Source organism: Acanthisitta chloris, unplaced genomic scaffold (genome assembly GCF_000695815.1).
Source record: "Acanthisitta chloris isolate BGI_N310 unplaced genomic scaffold, ASM69581v1 scaffold44180, whole genome shotgun sequence".
Classification (NCBI taxonomy): Eukaryota; Metazoa; Chordata; class Aves; order Passeriformes; family Acanthisittidae; genus Acanthisitta; species Acanthisitta chloris.
This window is the reverse complement of record NW_008650750.1, coordinates 1-17,881: the sequence shown is the minus strand read 5'-3', so window position 1 is coordinate 17,881 and position 17,881 is coordinate 1. Positions and strand designations below refer to the sequence as shown.

The following is a 17,881-nucleotide window of genomic DNA, read 5'->3' as shown; positions in this document are numbered from 1 at the left end:
TCTTTCTCCCACATAAGGAAATACCTAAGTCATCAGCACACAGAGCTATTGTCTTTCCTCCACAAGCCTCACATGGATGAGCTCCTTACTGTTCCAGAATATTTCTTCACTAGGTAATCACCTCTCCTGCACAATGTAAGTTAAAACCACAGTGAACTCACTGATCTTCTCTGGCAGCTGCTGAGTTATATCAGAAGCTCTGCATGTGCTTCTGCTCTCGCACTCAAACCCTCTCCACCCACATACACAAACCTGATCTGCAACACACTGACAGTTCAGGTCATTTGATTCTGCACAGCACTTCCTAAAGACTCAGAAGATACAAGAAGTTGTTTTGTAAACAGCCTCCTGCCTACAGTTCTGAACTACCACCTTCACAAATGAAGAGGTATTATGATAAAACTAAAGAGAATCTCAAATCTGAGACCAGAAGCTTTTTGTATGGCTAAAACTTTCCCTTATGTGAGTCTAGCTGGGAACATTTTGTCTACTAAAACTTTCCTTACTTATAACCTTAGACCACCACAGCTACACCACAACACTCATAATAAACGTGGCAATGACTGGGGAATCTATTTCAGCAGCACCTGAAATAGTGAAAAACATGAACAAGTAACCACAATTACAACAGGATCACTTCCCCTCCAATACATCAACTACATGTTCTAGGCAACATGAAAAAATACCTACCCTGTCAATGTGCTTTTAAATTCACTGGTTTTAGACCTTTAGATTTTTGTAACTTTGCTTGTGCACTGACTGCAAAGTTCTACTTAAAACACAGGAAAAAAGACAGGGAAGTTCATACCTTGATCCTTAAAAGTCTGTGCAATGACAATGCCATCCTCTGGAAACTTTGCAATACTGCACCCTGACGCATAATTCACTGAAAGACATCATCACAAAGTTGCAGGTAAGATGAAAAAATGACACTCCCTCCCTTCCCACCATAAAACATGCCCAGAAAAAGAAATTCCCAGGAACACTGCACTGCACTTGCATATTTTGAGCAGTGTATTTGCAGAACACTGCACTTGCATATTTTGAGCAGTGTGTGTATTTGCAGAGAAGGCATTTCTAAGCACAGCTTTCACAGGCTCACCTTTACATGCTGTTTGCAAATCTTCCCATTTAGGAGATTGACATTATCTTTTTTTAAACTGAAAAGCTTAAGCAAATACCATGAAAAAGTCTACAAAGGAAGCAATCACTTAAGCATGCTTACAAGACCCTTTTAATGGAATTTGAGTGGTTCCCTTGACTCTTGCTCAACCTCATACTTGCAGAAAACTATTTTCCAAACAACCCCCTGTAGCCTTGTGTAGGCAATGGACTCCAGTACTCACTTTCATGACTTGCCATGGTAAAATCACCTTCATAGAGCCCATCACTAAAGGCCATATTCCAGACAGAAAGTAGATCATTGAGAGCTGGTATATTAGCACCTCCAGTGTCAGGCATCCACCACTGCCTGTAAAAATTACAGCACTGTTTGTTATTATACAGAACATACTCCTAGAGACTGCATAACAAAAGGTCAGGCCTCCTCCTAAATACAGACTTTTCCCAAGTCACTTAAATAATGAGCTACCTCTCAAAGCTTTATTAACTCCAGGGGCATATAAGTAGCTGCCTCTCCATGGCACCAATGCTCCTGAGCAAGTTCTCAGTGTCTTTCAGTTGCATGGAAAACTTCAGTTTGTTAGAAAGAAATTCAGTCTTACGCTCTTTGTTTGGCTGAGCTAAGGCAAAAACAAGTCATACAACCTGCTCCTCATTTTCCTAAGGAAGCAATGTCACTTGCTCACAAACTGCAGAACAGATATTTCTAGTTTAGCACTAATATGAATCAGGCTGACAACTACAGCAATCACTCACTCACTGGTGATACTGACATACTTTTTCTTTACATGATACATGGAATAATGTCCTAACGTGTGCACAGCCTGATGATACTGCTTGCAATGCACATTTCATTTCTATTCTGATCCCCTGAAGTGAACACACATCCATTTTTCTTTGTTTGCTGGTCTCAAATATCTTATTTCTTTTAATTGTATGTTTTTCTTTGCTTTAAAAGAAGATTACATTACCAAAGGGGGCCCTCACAATCATGACTAAACAGGCAGCTTTGGTCAATTTTACTCTTCAGCTAGTCCCTTTTATAGGTAGCATCCAAGTGCTGAAGTACAGTGTACCACATTTGGGATTTTTAGGGTAGTATGTGCATAAAATGGCAATTCTATGGCATTTTAGTTCCCAAATAAGTGAAAAATAAATCAGTACCTTGTGTTTTCATCATAAAACTTGACTTTTCTCATGACAGATGTGTTGTACCAGTCAGCAAACACTATCAGTGAAAGTCCATTATCAACATCTCTCCTCAGCTTGGTGATCTCTTCAGGAAAATACTCCTCCTCACTGTCCACCATCAGTAAAGTCCCTGTGCGTAAACAGGAGTTCACCAGGCTGTTCACTGTAATGTTACCACTATTCACACAATCCACACAAAAGTCAACAAAAGTGAACAATTTGCACAATATCTGGTCCATGTGCTCTGCTCTGGCAGCTCACCTAATGAAGTCACATTTAAGGATGGAAAACATCAGGTATTTTGGTTTACAAATGTATCCAAAAATCAATTTGGCAGCACAGTAAGATTTTTAGGGTGTTACCTATGACTCATATTTGTGTGGTCTCATGAACCAAATATGTCCACATATGTCAGGTGTATATTTTGAGGTTTGGTCTCACTCAAATGCTCCATAAACCAAGCCAAACTGTGGCAGAACAGGACAATCAGGGGATTCACCACTGATCCAAACTGAAGGGCTAATGTAGATGCACCCTGGTCAGAAGGGTTTTCACTGCCCCAAGTCTAAAAGGTGCTCCACTCAGTACTGCAGATTTGCAGCCAGGTAGACAGCAACCACTCTGAAACTTGGTTTGATTAATACCTTGAAAACTACAGCTGCATTACAGTAGACTTGACTAAAGTGCCACTGCTGCCTTCATATAACCCTCTCCCACTCCTGTGAACAACAAAGCACAACCTACTCTGCATCACTGAAAAAAACAGAGTCAGGAAACATGTTTATGCTTTTAGACTGCTTCTAAATACCAAGCCATTTTGCTTCTTCACTTTCTGATTGCCCAGAGAGGTGGTGGAATTTTCACCCTCAGAGACAATTAAAATCTTGACAGCATGACACCCTGAGCAATCTGACAAACCACTGATACTGGCCCTGATGTGTCACAGTCGCTTGAAACCAAGCCAATTCCACAAGTCTAGGCAGCCTGTGTTTGGAAAGCCTTCTGATAAAGATCCTGTAGAAAGCATGCTGATGACATGGACCATGGGACAGAGTGCATTCTCACCAAGCGTTCAGACAATATAACCTAGGGAGAAGGGGCAGATGGACCACAGATCTCTTCCCCTTGAGGAAATTCTGGAAGCCCAACCAACTACTAATCAAATGAAGTACAATGCAACGGTGAATGAGAAGAGAGAGAAGTCCTCTAATGCTGCTCCCTGTCAACTACAAAAGTAGTGTTCTCAGAAGAAAAGCTATTTTTTCTAGGGCTAACATATGTATCCAGTTGCACATCCACTGAACTCAGAAAGCAATGGTGAGACACACACTGAAGAGTCAGCATGAACTAAAGGTTACTACTGACAACAGTTCCAGAACTGGAAAACTGCCAGGAGAATGGACCCTCACTTTACAGTCCACTGAAGAACACTGCAGTCCAAAAGAGAAGAGGGTCTTGTTAAAGCATGTCATGGTTAAACAGAGGGGCATATAGGAGCAGAAAACGGGACAGGCAGCTTGGTTTGTCCCCTGCCTGGCTAATCTATCAAATTTCCTTCCTGATGAACACAGAAACAAGCCACATACTGCTCTGCTATCACATATGGTTGAATGAACACTTTTCCTACTCTTTTATCTAGCCAAAGATCAAAGTTTTAAAATTCCACTACTGAGCATCAAAAAAGAACCAGGATGGACACTTTTGATTTCAGTCTGCTATTCAGGTCATGCTTCATTCTGAGTGTGCCAAAATCTTTTGGCAAATACAGTTCTGCCAGTGTCGGACTGAACACAGAGGGCCTTTTAACCCACTAAGAGTTGGGGTTTTCATCTTTTTTTATTATAAGGATAGAGAACTGCACTAATTCTACTAGACTGCCAAGTAAGCTTCTCCAGCAACATTACACAACTAAGCATCAGCACATAAACAGTAAATACACCCGCTGTTACAGTATTTTTCTACTACCATGAGAATTTTTATTTGCACCCTCACAACACTTCTGGTCTTCCAAAACCCAGGCCATTTGAGGAAGAAGTTAACAGTATGGAGAACAAGGCAATTAACTCATGCTTACCATACTGGCTCGCATCAAAACATGTAAACGGGGAACCCAGAACCTCAACAAAGTAGCCCATGCTCCTTAGGTGCTGGTACATGTCCCTGAAGTTTGTGTGGATGTGATCACCATTCCTTAGAAAGAGAAGAGTGTTGAAGACATTTAAATCTGGCATGCAGGAATCTGATTTTGCACCTTTCTGATTTCCTGAAATCCTGTCTACCTGCTATAAGTTCATGCTTGAAGCAGCTTCCCAAAAGTCTATGTCCTGCTCACTGACCCAATTAATCCTCACTGAAACACTGCTGCACGATTCTTCCTATGGATGCTTTCCCTCTCCATCCATGAAAGACATCAGGTCAGCCAAGCCTTTCCCTGCCTGGAAGACAGTCTTCTTCAAGAGACAAGGTCTCTTCTTTAGGATTCAGTCTTTTATGTTCTCATGTTTGTTTGATAAGTGAATGCTAAAGCAGTTAATAAAGTGACCTCCATAACCTCCTGGGAGAAATCAGGGCAGAAAAGAAAAGCCAAACACAGATGTCAGTATCTTAAACATGCATTTTAAAAGCTTTCCATTTCATGTGAATAAAACCATAGAGAGGAAAAACAATCCTGTACCAAAAGCACAGAGAATCCAAGTGCTTTTCATGGATTTCTTAGAAAAGATTAATCCCATGCCACACTGAAAAAGGCCAGAGCTCTCTGGCATTCAGTAAAGTTATCCCACACCATTAACACCCAAACCAGAAATGCTGATTTAATAGAACCCGAGATAAATACCAATCTAACGGATCATTCTTCATCCTCAGATTATCCCTGGGGAAGTATCCTGGTGGATAACGGAGATTATGGTATTGATCCCAAAGGACTCGTTTACTACGAGGTGGAGTAGGAATAATCTTCACTTTTATTGGAAGCTTCACCATTGAAGTCTGCTCTGCACCATTCTTAGACTGAAGGACAGAACAAATTACAGTGAAACCCTTTTTCCCCAGAGGAACATCTACCATGGATTATAAAAAATGGGGAAAATGGAGGTACCAAACCTAGTTTTAGTCACCAGTACCAGCTCTAGAGACAAAGAGATTATTTTTGTCCTAAATTGCCACAGCATTTTTTTCTGCACTCAACAGTTTATATTTATACTCAGAATGTGAAATACTTAATCTATGTTACAACTGTGATTTGGTTCAATTGTTGAAAACCTTAAAAACTTCTCCAGAACAATTAAGCATGGTTCTGGAAGAAACATACTTATGTAGTCTTTTTCAAAACACATTAGTTAAAATTCACAATAAACAAATGAAATTATGAAGCTGGTCTCAAAGAGATGTTTTCTGTTTTCTAAATTATATCCAATTTGTAGGTTAATCCTGCTCTCAGCTATAAAGATCATTATTTGTACTCTTCAATTTCCCAACCCCAATCTAACTCATGCTTCAAATGGCAGGACTAGAGCAAACCCTTAAACCCAAGATTTGCAGTTTTAATAATTATTAACCCAGAAAATCCAAAATGCACAGAACTTACTTCATTTTCTGCAGGGGATGATACTGTGATCATAACATGACCCTGAGCAATGCCTTCCCAAGATGATGCTTTCTTTGCTACAGAGATGGAAATTGCCAAGTATCCAGACCAAGGCCACAACACAGGGGAATAGGAGAAAGCCACTTCAATGTTATCCCCATTTTGAGGGAGATAGGGTTGCCAGTCTGGCTGTGAAATGAAGAACACAGAACATTGGGAACACAGTATTAGCAGTCACTAATTTCTGTACATACAGTCCTCTTCCTCTGCACAAAGAAATATCAAGTATCAGCTCCTCTGAAGTTTAAATCCATTTAAAAACACCCACAAAGCCCCAAAGGTTAGAGTTCTGTCAGTGAATCAACCTGATCATGACAACCTTAATGGCCTGGACTACAGGTTTTTCAGAGGCAGGACTGCGAAGCTGCCTGAACAGTGAACCTTTTAATGTTCTGAGCTCCTGTGCAAAAATTTATGGGTAAGAACACAAAAATTTCCTTTTGGTAACAAAGAGAGTCATCACTGTAACAGACACAGGCAAACTACACCAGCTGTGTCTGAGTATTATCATAAGCTAACAATGTTGAGTAAGAGTTTCATGCCCTTTGGTGTAAGCTTAAACCTAAATCAGACTTTAGGATTCACATTAAAATGTTGAAATTAGGTTCATTTACATTGACTGGAGTTATAAGACAGGTGTCTTACTTAACTTGTATCAATTCCCAAATCTATTCTACATTTAAAGTTACTCAATTAAAAACCTCCCTAGCCATCAACATGCTCAACATCTCTGGTGTGAAAGAACAGGTTTTGCAGCAGAGCTTGGTTAAGTCGATACGCTCAGGTTGCTTTGACTCTTGGAAGAGGCAAGATTTACAGTGTCAGGATTCCTTACTGAGATCATTTACACTCCAGATCACAAAAGTGAATAAATAAATAAGTCTATCCAGAAGATTTTAAATGCCATTAGAGAGTACAAAGATATCTCTAAGTTCATCTCAATTCAAACAGGTTTTACAAAGACAAAACGCTACACACCCCTGAAACCAAAGCACCACTTGAAAACTTGTGGACAGCCTGTGTCGACAAATCTTATCAATCTGGGTGAGCTCATTAATCAAACATTTTGTATCTCTTGCTCTCAGCAGTGAGATCTGTTTTAGGAAATTCATAGCTAAAGTAGTGTTTTCTGGGAAGCTTTTAGCAACATTAACAGTCAGGACTCGGAACAATGTTAAGCCTTACCTTGTCTACAATTCTCCCGGTGACTCCCATACCATTAAGGATGGTAACATTAACAATGGTTGGCATCCCTCCATAATATATGGGCTGAGAACAATAGGGCCACATGTAGGGACATTCTGTCAAGTCAATATAGCTTGGACTCAAACTACAGCAGGATCGAGGAGGTAAAATTTAAAAAGAAGAAAAAGACTATGTCACTACACATAACTATGGAAATATTACACATAAACTATGTCAGTCATAGTCACCCTCTCAAGCTCTCACCTTGCTTCCCAAAATTGCCCCAAAATCTTCTTTCCTCCCTGTCAATGTTTTTTTCAGTTTTGTGAAAAGATTTTCACACATAAAAAAAAGAAACTTTCCAGCACAGGGGGAATGTTCTTATTCTCAAAAGTTAAAACTTAAGTACTTTTCCACTGTGTTCTAGGCTACACTATTCATAACATCTAAGGCTGTGAGAGAAAATCAATTTAGCTCTCATAGATAGTTCAACCCTTACACTGCTATAACTTAGGCAGGAAATACTTTTGATTTTTCATCCATTCTCTTGTCAAAATTGGTGCTTCAGGACTGCGTAAATCCTGTGCAAGTTCTCTTTGTTGCACAACCACAGGTTGCTCAACTGTGTTACACATGCACCACCTGCTCTTTTAAAAAAGAAAAGCAGATTATAGTGTATCACTGATTAATTAAGGATTAAAATTAACCTGGCCTGTGGTTTATAGCTGTTGAGGATCTGATAAGCTCTCAGAAGATCCAACTTCCCATGTCCTTGCTCAAACATGTTGACTCCAGGAAGTCTGCGTGCTGATGCAATAAGTGCCTGCTTCATACTTGCTGGATTCACCATTTCACGCTTCTGAACTGTGCTGAAATAGGAAATAATAGACCACATCAGGTAGCCTTTGTTCTAGTTTCTGCTAGTCTTGTTTAATATTCTGCCTTAACAGTCACTTGCTTTAAAGAAAATGCAATCAAAAAGTCAGTTTGCTGTGAATAACATCTTCTGCTCATATTTGTCTGTCATTGTTTTATGTCTCACTAATACAGATGCAGAAGAGGGACAGGTTTCTCATACATTTCTCTTAAAAACTAATACTACATGATTTTTTCTCCTTACAATGTGCTCCATGACCAGCAGTCATTACAATCAGGGCAGTACCTTACATGATAAATAAAATGTTCTGCCTTCCAAGGGGGGAAAACAGCTTTGCTGTTCAAAGAAAAATGCACCATTTTACGGAGGAAATGCGAAGACGACTTTGAATTTTTGGTGTGTTTCTTAATTAAAGCTTCATCTCATCCTTATGGATGACAAACACAAAGTACAGACTTGCAATTGCCACCTTCAAGTCCCTCAGTGTGCACCGGCTGACTTACGCAACCGGATAAAAGCCATAAAACCCTACGTCCTATAAAATTTACAAGTATATAGGCAATTATCTGCTGCAGGTGCCTACTTTGAGCAGCTGCTCTTTTACAACACAGTTGACAGAAGCTCAGCAATTCCAAATGATTAAAATAATGTGACAAAATTGCTTTGTAGCACTGTTCTCCCTAGTTATATTCTCAAAGACCTAGCCACTATTCAAATCAGTTCTCGAGTTTTTCCCAGGATACTCAGGAGCAGCTAAACAAGGTAATGTCTCAGGCAGAACAACAGTGATTTTATTCTCCGAGTTTGTTTTTCTACATCTAAACAAACTTTAGTTTTACTAGGGCCTTTTATGACCCTCCTGATTGGTGCCCTTTGAGAGTCTTTATCTAAGACTTACCTCACTAACAAAGTAACAGCACCTGCCACCACAGGAGATGCGACACTTGTCCCAGAGAGAGAGCGACATCCACCTTTCATACCAGAGCCTCTCACTCCAGAGCCATAAGTAACAATATCAGGCTTCACTCTACCATAACCTCCAGGCAGCTCCTGTGAAAGAAAGAGGTGGTGTATTGCCCTAATGTGTAATAAACATTGGTGCATTCATTTGGGCATTCAAACTAACTCTAGGGCATGCAGAAGTAAAATGATCAACTAAATTAGCTGAGGTTCAGCATCACAGAGCAGCAACGAACCTAATGGAGGACCCAAGCTGTTTGTGACAAGTTATCCATGTTTCATTGGTTACGGCTGATTACTCCAGTATCTATGCTCAGCATGAAACCACTGACAAAATGAGAACCACACTGCTACCTGGCTACACAAACAGAAACAGTTTGTATGCTAGGGGGTTGGAACGGAACTTAGAGATCACCTAGTCCCAAACCTCCCTTGCCCTGGGCAGACACTTCCCACCAGAACAGGTTGCTCAAGGCCCCATCCAACCTGGCTTTGAACACTGCCAGGGTTGGGGCAGACACAACCTCCCTGGGCAACCTGTGCCAGTGTCTCATCACTCTCACAGGAAAAAAATTCTTCCTAATATCTAATCTAAATTCTCCTTCTTTCAATTTATACCCATTACTCCCAGTCCTGACAAAGAGTCCCACTCCAGCTTCCCTGTAAGGCCCCTTCAGGGAAGGGGGTGATACATGTGAACACGTGACAGTCCCTTTAATCAAGATCACAATACAAAACTCATCCGACATCATGTGTGCAGCAACTGTCACCTCAGCTCAACAGGCAGGTAAGTGCCTGTAGCATGTACCATCTGGAAGTCCTAGGATTTTTAAACTAAAGGAAGGACAAGAGCAGGCCTTCATTTTTGCAGATTTAACCAGACAGGCAAGTCCTCACCATCAATTAAAAGGAACCTGATGTTTTAGAAATTCATCAAAAAATATCAATAGTGGTCAGGATTAATGATGAGAAACCCTGAAAAAAACCTTAGGCTTCTTGCTTAAAGACTTACAATCTCTATTCTAATCTCTCATATTTTCTCATTTGTTACTCCAACACATACCATCTGCACAGGACTGCCCCTTCAAAAAACACTGCCTTTCCAAGGCCCTTATTTTAGCTGCAAATGTGGCTAGCCACAGATAAAATATCTTACCCAAGTGGTCATTCCCCTAGATGAAAAGCGAGCTATATTATCTTCAAAGTCAATACCACCTACTCCAATCACATCCATCTGGTCAGCAGGATTGTTGAGAGTCCTAGAACAAGTTGGGAGATAGGAAGAGAAAAAATAAAGCAACATTCAAAACCCAAGATACAGCCCTAAGCTTATCCTGGTAACAGACAAGCTGCCATCAGATGTTTGTCAGAAACTCTTTTTAACCTCCACAGAAATAAAATTTGGCCCAAACTGACACGGTTATACTTTACAATGAGAGCAACTATCAGGCAGTGACTAAACTTAGTAACTACCAAACCATGTCCCTCAAAGACAAAACAAGACCTATTTTTAGGCATTTATTTTCGAAATATACCACAAACTGTTCTGGCTTGATCCCTTCTATATTCCTTAAGTCTAAGATCAGTACCCAAAGTTATCTGCTCACACAAACAGGGAAATGTCAGCTGGAAGCACTGCCATTCTTCTTTTACTGACTTTCCACCATTTCAATGAAAAATATTTAGCTAAGAACTTCACAGATTGCAAGAAATAAGGACAGTGGAAAGAGTTTAACTTGAGTCACTTTCTATAAACAGATTACAAAAAAAAAAAGGAGGGAAAACTCCCTGACCAAGCACAACTACTTCCAAAACCATGTAATAACATACTTGGTTTTCTTTAAAGTGGTCACTGAAACTTACCCATACAAAGGGCCATCGTTGCCAATAGCAGAGACCATGATGACGTTGTTAGCCGTCAGTTCCCAAACCTACAAAAAATTATGTTTACAATAAGGCCTTGCTACCAAAAAAGACACTTTTCTAACCAACATACACCCCATGGGGCCTGACGTAAGAGAGAGGTTAGTCCAACCCCTCCTTCTTCTGAGACTCACAAAATACACCTCACTGTACTATGCTCCAAACTAACCATAACTCAGCCTCGACAGCAAAACTGCTGACAGCACCTTTTTAGGTTACACTAAAGCAGAAACTCCTGCCCACAACAAAGCACTCCAGATGCCAAAGTCAAGTAGTTATTGTGAATCCCCTCCACTAATACTCTGGGGAGAGTACTGAACTTACTGTCAAACTAAATTTCAATGCAGGTTATCATAAACAAAGTAAGAATTTATATTCCTCAAACCCCTTAATTACCCTTCAGTAAGGAAGACTGTGTCCGTTTTTAAAAAGCAAATTAATTCACTTAGTGATTCTGAAGGCCAGACCAAGAATTCAGGGAACCATGACATTTACCAAGACAAAAACCTAATCCCATCTTAACATGCAACAAATCTCTGGCCACACAGCTGAACCAATTACCTGTACTTTTCACCTATTTGTTTTTAAACAAACTGGCTTAATAAATTCACTAAATTCATGCTACAGATATTTTAACCTGAAATAAGTTAACAATGCAGAGATTTAAAAGCAAGCTTGAATCTCAGCAAAGCTTCTACTATTATAGGCCCCCTTAGTTGTCTGCTTGGGAGTTACTTCCTAGCAGCACAGAGAGCATTTTGTAAAAGAGCATTTTCTATACTTCTGTGAACACCTGGGTTGTGTTTGGGTATTTCTAATCTATTCCTTACATATACTGCTATAAGTCTGAACAGTGTTCCAAATTTCTCTCATGCAAATGAAACCCCACAGAACCTGGTAGCAGGACCAGATGCAAACAAGTAGCTCTGCAAATCCAGCTTGTATGTGAGGGATACAAACACCACAAACACTTTATTTCTTCATACTAACTTTGTCAACAAACGGATGATCCATGAAGTCTGGCCCACCAATACTTAGATTCAATACATCTATCTTTTTTAAAATTGCATAATTAAAGGCATCCAGAAACCAGGATGTATAAGAGACCTATGTGAGAAATAGGGGAAAAAAAGCAATCATTAAAAAAACCAGTGATTCCATGACAATACCGACTTCAGACAAAGAGAAGAGACAACACCAAAACAAATCACAGAAGTGACAATGGTCTCCTTAAATTTCTCAGGCTCAGTACATTTGAGTTGATTGCTCCAACACTATACAGATCAGACTTCCACAGACTGGGCAACTGTAAGAAATCTTGTAGTGAATCTTTTATAAGTGGAAAGCTGTAGCCTTCCCACTTACTGATGTCTATATTTACAAGTGCACGCACTATTCCCAAAGGAAAGGATTAATACAGCATTAACCTGGAAAGGCAGAAACTGAAACACACGTAAATAGTTACCTGATTATTGGTGAACACTCTGAAAATGTGCAGTTCTGCATTTGGAGCAAATCCCTGGCACTCTCTCATGCTGGCTATCACACCTGCTACGAAAGTCCCATGGCCTAAACCTGTGACAGGGAGAAGGAAACAAAATAAGATATTAGAAGACAATCTGAATCCCAAGGATTTGTACTGCACAGCAGCACCTATAGCAAAAATCACACCAATTTAAGAGCCTTTACAACAAACTGCAAACACTGGGTTCAGTTCTAGTGTTTTTTGTGTATTTTGCTATCAGGTTCAGTGGGGACAGAATTTGCAGCCCTGTGCAGCCAGACAAACAGCTGATGAAACCTGAGTGATACACTCCCCACTTCATCCACTCCTGATTGCTGTCAATGAAAACAAGAGCCTCAAAAAGCAAACATGGGACAAAAGTGTCATTTTGGAAAAGGCAACTCAGAAAGTCAAGGTATTTTTATGCGAACTTCTTAAGGGACTTTTATCCTGACTCTGCAATAACAATATTTTGTTAAGTATGAACAATGAGACAACAAAACAATTCTTTTTCCTCTTCTCAAAAAATAATTTAGCTTTAGCTTTACTGGACTGCCTGCAATATATATTTGTACTCCAAATCTGCCTGTCCAGCAACCATCTGAACTAACAGAAAGGACTAACAGAAATCTACCAAAAGTAGGTGCTGCAATGTAAAGAAATACTACATGTGATAAAACTATGGAGGTGTACACAAGCCTGAGCAATATTAAGCATCTACCTTGAACCTTGAGAGATTAAATTGCCTACTGACTCACTGACCCAAACTGCACAAAGTTAATAATCTGTGAAAGCACACGGTCAGGTCAAGTTAGCGTCAGCGTATGAAAAAGGAACACAAACATACTGAGGAAATAAAAAAGTTCAAATATATAGAATAGAAAAACTTTACAGGGAAGTGACAAAGCTCTGATCAGTTTAGGACTGCACAGTAAAGAAGGAAAATGCTCTCCCTCACAAGTATGAAAATACATATGCACTGTGAAACAGCAACATCAAAAGGAGCAGGAAAGAAAACAGCTTCTGGGGTTTGCTCTCACCACCACCTACTCTGACAATATATTTACACCTACAGAATACCTTCTTGACATCTTGACATTTTTCAACAGCTATGATGAAGTGTCATGTATGATTCAAAGGAGACTTACGCAACACCCTCCTGGAACCTTAATACTCTGCTGAATTTGGTATGAGTACAAAGTGCTCAGGACACCGCAAAAGCTTAAAAGCTCAAGATATACAGTTTTAACAGACGGTAGCAGCAAGTGCAAAACACATCAGTGTCAGGGGAGTAGGTGGAAAAATGTGCACAGTAACTCACCGTCATCCAAAGTTCTCTCGTTCGTCCAGTTTGTTCTCTCCTTTACATTTTTGAAGTGTGGATGTTTCTCACTCAGACCAGTGTCAAACACTGCTACTCTTACACCAGCACCTATTAAGAGAAAAGCATCACTTTTTCTGACTCAGCTTCACAGCAAATCTATCAAGTTCAAGGGAACTTTTGATTAACGTAGCATGTGATTTACAATCTCAGTAATTTATAGATCTTCAGTAAGCTCATAGTTCAACTCAGAAATTCAGCCACACATCATAAATATGACCAATTGCTAAGCCCAGTACACACACACAGCAGAGCACTCCATAAACACACAAAGCATTTCAAACCAAATTATTTCTCAATCTTTCTGGATCTGGCACCCAATGAGAGATTAACACATACGAGTCAATCAGCCTTTCCTTTCACTTGACTTGTTTTTCTAAAGAGGTTATTGTTCTACGCCAAGAGAAAAAAGCATACCTGTGTAACCCATCTGCCAGAGGACATCTGCCTGCAATGTCTGAGCAACTTGGCGAGGGATAGCTCTCAGCAAACGCCTGCTGGAGTGTCGACCTGTTGCATGCCAGAAGCCAGAACCCAAAGAGAGACTTGCTCTTCTCAAGGGCCGGGATGACTGCCACTTTTGAGTCCATCTGGTTTCATTGCAGTGCAACATGGGATCAGCTATGTAGAATTAGGGTGAAGAAAAGAAAAAACAGTATGAAGCAAATGACAGAAATTTAGATTTTTATGCAAACTCATATTGTGATAATAAAAGTTTTAGACCACTCTGTATCCATTTTCTCTAATCAAAACCAATAAAAGCTTCTGGTTTATCTACTATTGATAGAGGTCCACAGTCTCAGGTAACTTGAGAAAGAAACGTTTCTACATTGCAGATGGAATTGTTGCCGTGTTTTAGCAAAGGTACGACAAGACTCTGATCATCCTATAAGCAAAAGAACTGATTCCTGTGAACGGAAGAAAAAGTGCAGGACACTTCTCATTTGCGTAATACTAAGCTGATGGTTGGAAACAAAGCTGAGAACATTTTTCCAAAGCAGATCTCATGCAATCACACAGAAAATTACTTACACTCCAAATATTTGAGCGACCGAAAGACCTTTCGCTGAGGCGTCACACGCTTGATGTTTGGATGATCTTCCAGTGTGAGTACTCCATCTTTCTGCTTCTCGTTGATCTGAATCACTTCAAAATCACTAGGATAGTCACTGGCTGGGTTGTTGCGAGGTACAATCCTCCAGTTCTCAATATCACTACTCTTTAGTGCACTTGAAATAAATTTACTTCTAGCTTTAGCTGTGAAGTATCCGTTAAAAGCCACAATATACTCTGGAACAAGAGCACAACATATCAGAACTGGTGTTTAAGCAGTTTACTCATGCATTCACATTGCAAACTCTGAATTCTCCTTTTCTTTATTCAGAACAAATAATCACAGACTGAGGCACTCTTTTGTTGCTTGTAGAAATCTGCACTTTATTTCTGCACTACGTGATGGGAAAGGGTGGGGGGATTTTCATCAGGAATCCTGCAAAATAGGATGAAAACCTTTGGAAGGAAGGTAGAATTGTAAGTATCATGGAAAGCTAAAATGATGTGAGAGGAGCAAGGGAGAGGGAACAGACTTACTGCTACATCCAGGAGTACAAAGTGTCCAGAGTGCCTCTGGACAGGTCTGGTTTAAAGACTCCTAACCTATGCATGGTACTGGGCTCTAGTACAAATTACTGACACCAACTGTGACAGGCTCAGGAAACTAAGTCAGTCCCAGCAGTCCTTGATCTGCATCAGTGATCTGTGAGCAGACCTCAGCCCCAGCATCACATTCACCAAACATTTTCTTTAACAAATCCAGAGACTTCTTGCCTTTCTCACCCTTTCTAGGCCCCCATTTGTGTAGCTACATTTCATAAATACTATACCACCAGCCAGGACAAAGCAAACAGCTACTAAACACACCAAACTTGCCCACCTGAGCCTTCACACTCCATATTCACCTTTAACTTCCTCTTTATTTCCCCCTTCCCTCGCTGTTTTTTTGAATGCTGTGTCCAGCTACGCAGAGAACCTTTGACAAAGTGCTCCTCTTTTGAATATAGAGGATTTAGCAGATGATACACTTCTACAGAAACCCTGAATATTACAGTTGCACAGACACCACAAACCAGTAACATACACTTGAGCTTCAAAGGATTTTTTCCACTGCTTAACTCTTTATTACCATGTTCCACGACTGTCGAAGTGAACTCCACTTTCAGAGTAAGGCGAGAACATCCAGGACATATATGAGCCTCATGAGAGGAATTCCCTAGTCTGGTACCAAAGTGTTTTTTGCCACAGAGTAAAATAACCACCAAAACAAGCCAGATGTTTGCAAACTTCATGGTCATAGAAGAAAATGGTTTCATTCCAAAAATTCCATATATTCAAATCACGATTTTCTTCGTTATGAACTAGTTCATTTTTGCTTCAGTAAACGTTGCTTTCACTGTGCTGATCAACTGGATATTCTTACAGCTGGGTCCAGAATAAGTAGAGATTTCATGGTCTTTCCAGGTCAGGCCTAATGAACAGGCTCATTTCTTTCTACGCTTCTTCTCCATTTTGAATGGATTCTGTCACTCTGGATGGGGTAGCTGAGTCCTGTACTCCATTTCTGATGGCAAAGTTAACTCCCTAGAAGAATTAGCAAAGCTGATTGCAAGCCAACCTGAAAGGCAGGGCAGTAGAGACAACAATTAGATTAATGTTTGTGCAACTGCAGAGTCTGAAAATCACAAAAAAAAAAGAGACAACTTTGGCAGTTCATATTAGAAATAATAAGGAAAAAAGTTGTTCGTATTTCATTTCATAATTTTTCAGCAACACTCAAGTTTCACCCTTGCTCAGACCAGAGCTCACATGGAACACTCAGGTCTTGACAACAGGCAATGACAACCAAACTCGACCACACTTTATGTAAGGGGTTCAAAAAAGAAAAAAATGAGGTGCAAGTCCCATGGCAAGGAAAAAGTGAAGTGCACAATAAAACACTAACATGATATAAGTGTTCACAGACAATTCAAAACCTTGGTGTTTTTATTCCAATCTGAATCATGGCAAAGAGAAATTATGCTACAGTACATCATTTTACACAAGGAGAAACAGAGCCAAGTTCTAGGCCAAGGCCTGCTAAGGACAGGAGATACTAGAGGAGGAAAACTTTCAGTCTCTATGGTTGAAAATCAGCATGAATACAAGACTTACACATCTTTTTGAGCTGGGACCTGTGTTACTACAGCATGGGCACCTGAAAGAATAAGGGCTGACTAATGTAATAATGTGAAGCTAAAGGAACATGTAGAAAGTGTTTTCCCTATGGAGGAACAACCTCTTCCCTTTGTGTTCCAAAGTACAAAAAGCACTGGAGAAAAATTGCAGTGCTAGTGTTCTTTGAAATTCCAAACACTTAAGCAGCAACTGATAGATAAAAGGCCATTAAGAGATAAGCAAAGAGAAACATTTATGTCTAGTTTGTCACACCACCTGGAGAAATAGCACAGAACTACACACTGCAGTCGTGATCAGGAATAAAAAGCAAGAGCCTTATTAGAGGCTTCACACTATTTAGGGGAATGATGGATTGACCTCACAGCACAACAGAATGAATCAAGTCTGAATGTGACAGCTGTTACTTCATTTTTATTCAACTTTATTTAGCATTATCAAATATTTCCTTATAACAGGGACAGAAATCCCCTCTATTTTTATTTGACTGACATCACCATGACAGAGTGGGAACTGCCTGTGATGACAAAGTTTCCCTTTCATCCCTAAACTAGACAGTTACAGTACACTGAATCCTGGCCCTGGCTGAGCTCTGCCTGCCTTATCTCTTCATTGGCTTATAACCCCTATAGCAATAAAGTAAAACAACTACATAAGTGAGCAAAATAAACACGCTTACGGCCGATAACAGGTAGTATGCAAACACGATGCTGAAGTACGATGGAAACTGAGAGCGAGAGGACAGCTTCACTCTGTTCAACACCCACACCGCGAGGGGCTATACCACAGCCTGCGGCTGCACTCCGCGGGCACCAGAATAGCTACGCTTGGAGTGACTCCTGCTTCTCCCGGCCCGGGCACACC

At 40.2% G+C, this 17,881-nt stretch overlaps 1 protein-coding gene across 1 annotated transcript in view; it reads right to left on the bottom strand.

Annotated features, from left to right (window-relative positions):
• The window catches only part of MBTPS1 (membrane-bound transcription factor peptidase, site 1), a 22,771-nt gene extending 6,309 nt beyond the window's left edge, over window positions 1–16,462 (bottom strand). Inside the window, exons 1-17 of the mRNA XM_009069885.1 lie at window positions 15,972–16,462; window positions 14,822–15,079; window positions 14,207–14,410; window positions 13,730–13,840; window positions 12,370–12,479; window positions 11,895–12,011; window positions 10,845–10,912; window positions 10,138–10,240; window positions 8,920–9,071; window positions 7,852–8,013; window positions 7,145–7,289; window positions 5,900–6,088; window positions 5,150–5,322; window positions 4,388–4,503; window positions 2,287–2,443; window positions 1,347–1,471; window positions 809–886 (exon numbers count right to left, since the gene is read on the bottom strand). Of these exons, the coding sequence (XP_009068133.1) occupies window positions 809–886; window positions 1,347–1,471; window positions 2,287–2,443; window positions 4,388–4,503; window positions 5,150–5,322; window positions 5,900–6,088; window positions 7,145–7,289; window positions 7,852–8,013; window positions 8,920–9,071; window positions 10,138–10,240; window positions 10,845–10,912; window positions 11,895–12,011; window positions 12,370–12,479; window positions 13,730–13,840; window positions 14,207–14,410; window positions 14,822–15,079; window positions 15,972–16,158 (2,455 nt within the window). The 5' untranslated portion in view covers window positions 16,159–16,462. The remainder of the gene's footprint in view (window positions 1–808; window positions 887–1,346; window positions 1,472–2,286; window positions 2,444–4,387; window positions 4,504–5,149; window positions 5,323–5,899; window positions 6,089–7,144; window positions 7,290–7,851; window positions 8,014–8,919; window positions 9,072–10,137; window positions 10,241–10,844; window positions 10,913–11,894; window positions 12,012–12,369; window positions 12,480–13,729; window positions 13,841–14,206; window positions 14,411–14,821; window positions 15,080–15,971) is intronic.
• Between the last annotated feature and the right edge of the window lie 1,419 nt (window positions 16,463–17,881).